Source organism: Nestor notabilis, unplaced genomic scaffold (assembly GCF_000696875.1).
Source record: "Nestor notabilis isolate BGI_N333 unplaced genomic scaffold, ASM69687v1 scaffold27276, whole genome shotgun sequence".
Taxonomy (NCBI): Eukaryota; Metazoa; Chordata; class Aves; order Psittaciformes; family Psittacidae; genus Nestor; species Nestor notabilis.
The window spans coordinates 2,091-12,098 of record NW_009933718.1 but is presented as its reverse complement, the minus strand read 5'-3'; the positions used below and the strand labels follow the sequence as shown (position 1 = coordinate 12,098).

At 45.6% G+C, this 10,008-nt stretch overlaps 1 protein-coding gene across 1 annotated transcript; it reads left to right on the top strand.

Annotated features, from left to right (window-relative positions):
- Positions 1 to 514: 514 nt before the first annotated feature.
- Positions 515 to 6,934, top strand: RBBP4 (retinoblastoma binding protein 4). Its single transcript, XM_010017019.1, has 11 exons — positions 515 to 658; positions 1,270 to 1,415; positions 2,511 to 2,684; positions 3,014 to 3,129; positions 3,279 to 3,439; positions 3,556 to 3,682; positions 3,771 to 3,848; positions 4,863 to 4,939; positions 5,043 to 5,100; positions 5,194 to 5,304; positions 5,860 to 6,934. Exons 1-11 carry the CDS (start codon positions 600 to 602, stop codon positions 5,923 to 5,925), a joined length of 1,173 nt encoding a protein of 390 aa, XP_010015321.1. The 5' UTR covers positions 515 to 599; the 3' UTR covers positions 5,926 to 6,934.
- Positions 6,935 to 10,008: the final 3,074 nt, after the last annotated feature.

Here is a 10,008-nt window from a genome sequence, read left to right as displayed (position 1 = left end):
GGGGTCACCGGGAGGCCGCTGCGCTCCCGCTCCTCTGGTGGCAGATGGTGAGAGAAATGGGACAGCAGAAGGAGCTTTGGGAAACGGGGGTTTGGGAGCTGGTGGCTCGAGGCTGCGCCTAAACCGGTCCGTTTCCTGCCCTCCCGCATTTAAACATCGCAATTCCGGTTTCTGCCTCCTCCTGTGCACCGAGTTTCCCAATTTTATTAGGCTGCTTCTGCCGAGCTGATGGAATTTGGCGTAGTTCATATCAGTTCCCAGCCTTATAGCCAGAAACGAGGATTGGGCCTGTGCAACAGGGGATTTGAATCGTCTGTATGTACTGCTCCAGTTATTGGCGAAAGTAGTGGAGATAACAGTGGAATATAACACTCCAGTGGAGCAGAAACCAGCAAGCCAGGGTGCGATGCAGTTGGCTCTAATCGATTGCCCACTCACAGCGTTGTGCATCTGTTGTAAATATGTGCATAAAGGCTAATCTGAGCCATGATTTTTTGAATAAACCTTTAGCAGCCTTTGACGACGCGGTGGAAGAACGTGTGATCAATGAAGAGTATAAAATATGGAAAAAGAATACTCCTTTCTTGTATGACTTGGTCATGACCCACGCTCTGGAGTGGCCCAGCTTGACTGCGCAGTGGCTGCCTGATGTAACCAGGTAAACTCAGCTGTTTCCTCTTTCTTTTTAAGCAGAATAAATAGTAAATCCAGGCTCACTTTTTGTTACAGTGAGGCTGTGTGTGGTTCTCTTCTGCCTTAATCACTTATTGTATCTTTGCTTTGCCAACAAGTTTGAGGACTGTGAACACTAGAGAGGGACTTAGGGAAATGTTTTCTATGACTGAGAAGCTGTTTCCACACGTTTGATTTTTGTGCTTCTTCCAGCTTCACCCTTTAATAAACAAAAACTTCCTAAAAAATAGAACTAGATCTAATTTCTGTATAGCCACGGTTTTGTCCTGAGCTTCCATAACAAAGCTCTGCTTGCAGTGAGCGTTCAGTCCCCTCAGAGCTGTGTTCAGGAGGAGCTGTTAAGGTCCCAGAGGAAGAAATGGTGCTCTGTCAGCATTGTGCTGTGAGAATGTTAGGTTAAGATCTTGAATTCCAAGAAGTGATTTCCTCTGGAAGAAGTGAGTTTGGAGCAGAATAGTGCTAACTTGAAAGACTGTTACTAGTGTTAGAAGCTGTCATCAAAGAAACCCTGTGGTAATCAGCTCTATGTTTGTGTAACCCCCTTCTTTTGCTCTTCACGTCATTCTTCCCTTGCAGACCTGAAGGCAAAGATTTCAGCATTCACCGGCTGGTCCTGGGGACCCACACCTCAGATGAGCAGAATCACCTGGTGATAGCCAGTGTGCAGCTGCCTAATGATGATGCACAGTTTGATGCTTCACACTATGATAGTGAGAAAGGAGGTAAAGGACCAAAGATTTGAGCATATTTGTCTTTTCTTAAAGTTCAGGCAGCAAAGTTCAGATTTTACTTCTAAACTAATCCATTTGTTTCTAAGTGATACCTTACTTGCATTCAAAAACCATGGTATTTCTCCAGTATATAATGTCTTAATAATGATGAAGAAGGAAGGTGGCAGGCTCATTGCAAAAGTATGCATGTTGGGGAAAACCTCACCCCTCCCTGTTTCTCACCACAAATTGGCACTGAATTTCCTGGAGTGCTGCTGCTTGGTATTTTTGTTACCACTTTCACATTACAGAAACTCAAGTGAGAAAGTGACTCCTGTAAAAGAATGTTTTATTTCAGAGGAGGATAGCATTTCAAATGTTCTGCTCTTGTCTGAGTTCTGCTGCCTGCTGGTTGTGCCAGCCTCTCTTGGATAAAAGGTTACTGTGTTTTGTTTGGTATGTCAGGCTTGAATTTGATGCTTTCTGGGGTCTCAGCTGGCTGTCAGCATTGCTGCAAGTTCAACAGCCCTCATGTTTACTTGGTTGAATCAGTCTTTCTCCTTGGTAAAAGTCCTTAATGATCCAACGTTTGCTCTTTTTGCTGGAAGCCTGGATTATGCAATTAATATTGCCAGAATGTTGCTGTGCAGTTCTGTGGAATTACTGGCACTTAGAAAGATGAGGCAGCTTTAGCAAGCCCCATTCCAGTCCCATTTCTTACAATGTGGTGCAACAGTTTGTTTTTAGCAGAACTTTGTCTATTCTGAAATGCTGATTTGTGTTATATTTGAAGGGGAATTAAGAGAACATTTCTTTCAAGTTTACAACACATCTTCATTACAAAGTTTTGGATAGAAGAAACTTGGGGCTTGTGTTGTTAAACTTGAAACATTTCAGGAAGAAATGGGCTTTAACTTAGTAGAAGTCCTGGTATTTTGATGTTACAGATAGAGATGTTTAAAACAACATCCAATTGAAAATGGGATTCTGTCTGTTAGAGCTCTTCTTTCAAAATAGGTGCTTGGTAGTATCAGTGATTGAGTTGTGGATCTTTGTCTCGGTCTGAAACTGGCTTCTTACTTACAACTCCTAAATTCTTCTTTCCAGAGTTTGGGGGCTTTGGATCAGTCAGTGGAAAAATTGAAATTGAAATCAAGATAAATCACGAGGGAGAAGTGAACAGAGCACGTTACATGCCACAGAACCCGTGTATCATCGCCACGAAGACTCCATCCAGTGATGTCCTTGTCTTTGATTACACCAAACACCCTTCTAAACCAGGTGTCTGCTTCCTTATTATGTCTGTGCTTCAGAGATCAGCCAGCCCTTCCTTAGGAAAGGTTGAGGTAGTGAAAAAGAGGTTCTTTGACTCTTTTGTAGGTGCTGTAGCTCTAATTTAGATTGAAGAAGACAAACTTGAGTTGTCTCAGTGTATTCTGTTTTAATGAGGTGAATTTTTAGCCAGGGAAAATGCTCAAAAGGTAGAGAGGGCTCCTGTTGAAAATACCAAAGCAAAGTTTAGTAAAGCACAGTGAAACTCAGTGGTTGGTATTCCAGGATGTGCTGGGAATGACTCTAGGCACTGGAGTTCTTACACTGCCTCTTTACAGACCCTTCTGGAGAGTGTAACCCTGATCTGCGTCTTCGTGGGCACCAGAAGGAAGGTTATGGGCTGTCATGGAACCCAAACCTGAGCGGGCACTTGCTTAGTGCTTCTGATGATCATGTGAGTACTTCAGTTAGAGGTGGGGTATAACCTGCACCATGTGTCCCTTGCCAAAGGTCAAAACTGGTGGGTTTTGTGGGGGGGAAGAGGTGAGGAGAGTGTCTCCTTTAAAGATTCATTATTTTAATTGGTTTTTATATGTTTTAAAGACCATTTGCTTGTGGGATATTAGTGCTGTTCCAAAAGAAGGCAAAGTGGTGGATGCAAAGACCATCTTCACAGGGCATACAGCAGTAGTGGAAGATGTATCTTGGCACTTGCTCCATGAATCTCTTTTTGGATCCGTTGCTGATGATCAGAAGCTCATGATGTAAGTGGGGTAATGTCTTCAGAAACCCAGTCCTTCTGTCCCTCTTGCTTTCCCATCTGCTCCTCAGTAAAATGGGATATAAACCTTTGTCTCTATTCCATGTTTTCCTCTTACAGTTGGGATACTCGGTCAAACAACACCTCCAAACCTAGTCATTCGGTGGATGCTCACACAGCTGAAGTCAACTGCCTCTCTTTCAATCCCTACAGTGAGTTTATCCTGGCTACAGGATCAGCTGATAAGGTACATCTGCCTTGAACTTGGAACATGTTTAGCTTCTGATGGCTGAGTGGTTACTTCAATGAAAAATGGCTTTCTCCTTTTTTCCTAGACTGTTGCTTTATGGGACTTGAGGAACTTGAAACTGAAACTGCACTCCTTCGAATCACACAAAGATGAAATATTTCAGGTATAGCAAAATGTCTTTTATGCACATAGTTCTACTTGGCTGTCTGCAAAACTGAACCCTCTTACATTCTTTTGTTCTCATCTGCTTATAATTTTGTGGCTTATTGTGGAGCTGGATAGTGCTTTCTTGGGGGGAGAGCTCCAGTACAGCTGAGAGGGTCCAACAGGCCAGGGGCAGAACGTAACAAGGAGGTGGTGGAGAGCTTTAACCACCCAGCAGGGTGAAATGCTAGCAGCACAGAGTAGATGTGAATTATTCATGGCAGCAGATTGAAGCAGGGAGGCACAATGAAACGGCTGCAGTGTTTCAGCTGCTCAGCTTGGGCCTGTTGGAAGGTTTTAGCCAGACCCATTCAAGGGGATCACTGGAACATTCTGTGACAATGAACAATTGCTAATTTTGCTGGTGTAAATATAGAATGTTAACATCATGGGTAGCACGTGCAGAGCAGTATTTCCATCTCATGCCTTACTCAGAAGAGAAATATGCAGAGATTTTTTTGTAGAAGGATTAATCCTAGTTGTTACCCCTAAATAAAATTACACATGGAATCCAGAAATGTGGGGTTAGTGTGCAGAATGAGGTGTTCTGTTCTAATCCTGTGATCCTATTAAATGCTATGTTTTGGAGAGATTTAGCTCTAGCAGAAGGTCTAAACGTGAGGTTTTGAGCAGTTAAGCTTAATAACTGATTTCTTTTCATGTGTAAACTGTAGTTTATATTTGTGCAGTCCTCACTAAAGTAAGGGACAGCTCATGCCCTTGAGAGCTGTTTGCACTTTGTAACACGTGGCCTTTGTTAGAGGAAAGGTTAATGTGGTACCTTTTTGGTGCTCAGATGCCTTGTTGGTACATGAATGTTCACAAACCTGTGTTAGAGTGTTATTATTGGACATATCAGTTTGAATTCTCATCGAGCTTTCAGGATACAAAATATAGTGGTGTTTGTTGTGAATGTTTGTCACGTTACAGCTTCTCCAAACTAACTTCCTTTCTAAACTCATCCTTTCTGTAGGTCCAGTGGTCTCCCCATAATGAAACTATCCTGGCCTCCAGTGGCACTGACCGCAGGCTAAATGTCTGGGACTTGAGGTAAATCCCAAATTGGCCACATTGTCCAATTAGGAATTGCATCACACTGCAAAAGCTGAACAACCAGCCCCTCACCTTTTCGTTTTCCTCTCTTTTTTGGCAGTAAAATTGGAGAAGAGCAATCCCCTGAAGATGCTGAGGATGGTCCCCCAGAGCTGTTGGCAAGTCTTTTGAATCTCCCTGGTTTGATCTATTATTCACCTTTGCAATGGAGATTTGAAAACATTCCCCATTTTTTTTATCCCCAATGCTAGTTTATTCATGGTGGTCATACTGCAAAGATCTCTGACTTCTCCTGGAATCCCAATGAGCCCTGGGTAATTTGTTCTGTATCAGAAGATAATATCATGCAAGTCTGGCAGATGGTAAGTTGTTTGGGAAGGGGCACCAAGTGGCAGCTGAGAGATGGTGTTTTGCTGCCTGGGTTTCAGCATCCCTGGTTTTATTTACAGCTCTTGGAATTACTCAGTAACACTGCTTGAATCTCAAAGGGGCAGTGAAATCCACTTTAGGTTTGGTTGAAACAATGGTTTACAAACACTTAGAAGTTGGGGTTTTTATCTCTAACTGGGTTCACAGCGGCTTTGTTCATACAGTTCTCATGGAAGGTGCTGCTGCTAAGTGGAAGACTTCATAAATGTACATGAAATAGTCTGTTCATTGAAGTAAATCTTGCAATGCTTTAACAAGGCAGATTTCCACAAGCTACAGTAACTTACAGGGTACTTAGGAAATGTTTTGGAGATGTGGCTGTTCTGAAAGAGGTCGTTTGTTTTATCCCTTTAAATGGCCTTGAGGGACCAGGGATGGGTGATACCTGCAGGTGAAAAGCTGCCAGAAGTTTTTGAACAGTTCTAGCAGATGGAAGCCCATTTGCTGTGGTGGGAAATGCTTCTCCAGTTCCTCCATCTGTCTTGCAGGCGGAGAACATCTATAATGATGAAGACCCTGAAGGAAGTGTGGATCCAGAAGGTCAAGGATCCTAGATGACAACCTTTTTCCTCTTTTTAGTCTTTCTCCTTCTTTTCTCTCTCAACCCTGATATTGACTTAACACTGGTTTTGAGACACACGTAGACTTTGTGTTCAGACATCCTTCTGTAGATACCATCAACAGGCTTTTTAACCCAGACAGTGAGTACTCCCTGAGGGCTTAGCCCAGTGCAGCAGGCACCGTGCTGTAGCTCCTCAGCCATTTTCCTCTTGCACATAGGGCTGGCTGTCCCATTTTAGCTGCCTTCATCACACAGAGCAAACTTGGTTTTGTTGGTTTTTCTTCTGTCTTTAGCTTGCTGCAGGCTTTTGCCTCGTTTGAAAGGTTAAATCAGTAGAGCTGCCAGAGTGTGCTTGAGCCGAGGGAGATGATACAAGAGTTAATCCACTGGCAGGTCAGAGTGTGGAAGGTCTCGAACTCTTCAGTACAACTCGGAAGCTTTGGGATTCCTTTAATTAATCTGTACCTTGTGGATTTTTCTGCCTTTGCAGATTCTGACTTGAATTGAAGTTAAATTTCTTCCTGTATCTTTTGGTCTCTACTGGTAATTCTGGGTTGTTCATTCCTTCCTTCCTTCCTTTCCCTTTTCTCCCATCTGCTGGGCGACAGCGGTTTGCATTCCTTAGCTATTCCTGCAGAGCATCATTCACCTTCCATGTATTTTGCTCTATTGTGTGTTTCTTGAGCTGTGTTTTCACATATATTTCTTTCCTTTCTGTGAAATGGTTTTTAAAACTTGGGGCCCCCAAGTTGTAAAGGTGTATGTTTTTACCAACTGATGTACCACAGATGGCATGCCCGGTAACCTCCAACAGCATTGGTAGCTGGTATGTGTAAAGCAAATCAAATGTGGATGAACTACTTGTTTTAGGAGTTAGTCCTCGACCACTAGTTTCTGCACATCTTCACTAGGGTGTCCTGTTCCACCAGCAGCCTGTTACTCTCCATGCTTCTCATGACTAACTGCGTGTAAGTGCTTCAGATGGAATAAATTTTTTCTACATAAGTGCTGTGGAGCTTTGGACTCTTCTTATTTGTTGTGCTGATGTTTTCCTTCTGCCTTAAACCCGCTCTGTTGAGAGGAAAGTGCACCTCTTCAGAAAGCAGAATGTGGGTTCTGCCCATGTGTGTGTCCTGTGGGACTGGGGGCTGGTACTGCCACCCCTTAGTTTGTAACGTGTGGATGCTTCTCCCCATCTTGTTTCCCACTGCTTTCTGTGTGAAATGAGAATATCCACAAGCTGTCGCTGTACTGAGGTGTTGCTTCCACCTGGAGCGTGCTGCTGTCTGGATTTTGGGTCTGCCTTTAGCCCTTGCCCCAGAATGATGGGGTTTTGTTAGTCTGCAGCATGAATAGTTTGATAAAAGGACCCTGTTTTGACACAACCTATTTTCTCTTTGAGACACACCACTGAGAATTAAAGGATCCTCAAACTCTGACCTTTATTTTCAGTGTGAGACTTTATATATAAAGTGGAAACCTATTGTCCACAAACTAGTTGCTGTGGCCCACGGTGGAGCATGTCCCAGTACAGCAGAGACCCTTGAAATACAAAAGAAAACCCTGTTAAAAGGATAAAGCTTCTCTTGCATGTAAACTTTAAAAATCAACTCTTAGCACTGGCGCCCAGAGCGCTGCTTTCTGGGCAGGCTCATCCACTCCCCCCCGGAACAAGACATGTTTTCCCAAACACAGCACAACATACATCCATTATTCTTCATCTGTGTCCATGGTTCAGTGCAAGTATTTGCTCAGCAGTTTTACTACTCGATCAGCAGCAGCACCCGGAGAAATACACACAAGTGATTGTCCAGTATTCCTGACTTCAGGCAGCTGCTGTGCCTCGGGTAGGGTAAGCAGCAAGAGGAGACGTCCCCTGCAGATCCTTCTGTCCCTTACTCCTGCTACAAAGAGGGAAAAATCCATCATTCCTTACAGTCCTGGTCTGGTTTTTCTTCTGATTTGCAAAGGTGGCCGTAGATTTCTAAGCAGCTCCTGTAGGGGTAGAAAGTCAATTCAGGAAAACTGAATATTCATGGAATTTATCCATGGAGAAAACAGGGAAGTGGGACAGATGCTATTTCTGAAAACCATTATTTCTCTTCACAGTATGGAAGAAAACTCACTGGGAAACACTTAAGCTGGCTCAGTACATGGTCTGGTGAGTGTGGATCCAACCCGGCCCTTCCAGAGCCCTTGGCAAACACCCCGGCTGTAACATGTAATTCTTAGTGGGAGCCATGGGAAGAGGCAGCTTGGAGCTGTGAGGTCCCTCCTGGTGCAAATGTGACACTTCCTGAGATGTCCTGACCCATGGGGAGCCTCCAGGGATGGCAATTTGTATGGTGAGAGACTGTGCTGCTGCACCCGGGCTGAAGTGCTGGTCTGGGATTTAGATCTGGGATTTGGAAGGACCCTGAGCAGCACAGACAGGGTCTTCTTTCCCCTTTCATTTTCCCTTTCCTCTTTCCCTTTCCTTGTGTTGGGGTCTGGGCTGAGTTGTAAATGCAGTTCCTTTCCTTAATACATCTTGGAATGGCTGGTGCCATGCCAGGCTGACATGGAGAGCTCTTCCCCTGTGCTTGCCATGCTAAAGTCTTACCTGGATAGAAGAAAACTAATCTTACCAGTGGTAGGGAATGTGCTGTGCTTGTGTGAGGAGGTTTGGGTGGAAAAGGGGGAAAAAGAAGGCTGAAGTGAGAGCAAAGCTACAGAGGATGAAGTGTGTAGAGCTGGGACTGGAGTAACTCGTGGCAAAGTTTGGTGAGTGAAACAGTCCACAAACTTGGGGACGTTTTCTTCATCCTGTGTGATGAAGACCTGAATGAACCCAGAAGACGGTTCTCTCTCATGGGAAAGCATCCACAACACCTTCCCAAACCTAAACCTCAGCTCCTTCCCGCATATTCCAAAGGAAACCAGCATTTTACTTGCCTCTGGGAAGGCAACCTCCATTCCCCCTGTGCTCAGGAATTGCCAGCAACTCCCTATGTGCTGTTTGGCAGAGGAGCTGCAGTTCCCATTGTGCTGCCCCTTTGCTCACACCCCAGCCACATGCCCAGGACCCAGGAACAAGCTGATGGTGTCTGATAGCTGCGTGACCACCACCAGCCTCTTCACCACCCTCCTCCTCCTCCCAGCCCCTCTGCACCACCGGGATGAGGCACAAACTCACTTGTAGATGGAGAGCTCCCGGTGCAGGCTGGTCCTCAGCTCCTCCAGCTCCTGATTCTTGCGCTGCTGGAGCTGGACACTGTTCTTCAGCTCCTTCAACCTGTCCTCCAGCTCCTCGACCTGTTCCTGGGGAGGAAGAGCACCAGAGTGGATTAGCTGGGGGGGGGAAGGCTGTCTGTGCCTGCATTCCCATCGAGGGACTGCCTGTCCATGGCGTTGGTCTGGCCAACCACCAGCTTTAAAAACCTCTACAAAAAAGCCTTGGTTTATCACGAAGGTAAGAGCTTGGGCTGGGCTGGGATGTGCTGGGTCCTTCAGCTTCTCTCACCTGGTTGTACTCTGTGTGTGTTTGGAGAAGCTGTCAGAACCCATGGAGCAGGGGAAGACAAACAAGGAATATGGGAACATGAAAACATGGAGGCCCATCAGGGATGCCCCGAAGTCCTGTCCTCCAAGGGGGAGCAGATCCCGAAACCCAAGGTGAGCAGTGTGACGGGCTCCACAGCCCAGCAAGGAGGAAAAGCCATGGAGAGGGAATGCTGGCTTCCAGAAGCTGCTCAGAGCCAGGCTGGGAGGAGGCAGCAGATACGAGCTGAGAACAGGGAGTGTTGAAAAGGGGGAGATTAATTGTGGAGCCTCTTTGCCAAATGTGCTCTTACAGATATTGAATTTCCTCATCCCTCAGGACAAGGTGCGGGGGGGGGATGCCGGGTGCAGCCAGAAATAACCCTCTTGGGAAGCAGCCCGGCCCCTGGGCTGCAGGGACAGGAGGTGGGACCCTTCCTGGTGGTGGGAAGGGCAGGATCTGCCTTTTGAAAGAAAAGCCACTTTCGTTTAAACCTGACTTTTCCCAAGTGCCTGAGCTCAGCCCTGTGCTACAGCACAAGTGGGAGCGGGGGGG

What these genes read in the sequence shown, in the direction of transcription:
- RBBP4 (XM_010017019.1), top strand. Translation starts at nt 600, where the DNA reads ATGACCCACGCTCTGGAGTGGCCCAGCTTGACTGCGCAGTGGCTGCCT. An exon ending in ACAAAGATGAAATATTTCAG is followed by an intron (nt 3,849 to 4,862) that starts GTATAGCAAAAT and finishes TCCTTTCTGTAG; the next exon opens with GTCCAGTGGTCTCCCCATAA. An exon ending in TCATGCAAGTCTGGCAGATG is followed by an intron (nt 5,305 to 5,859) that starts GTAAGTTGTTTG and finishes TCTGTCTTGCAG; the next exon opens with GCGGAGAACATCTATAATGA.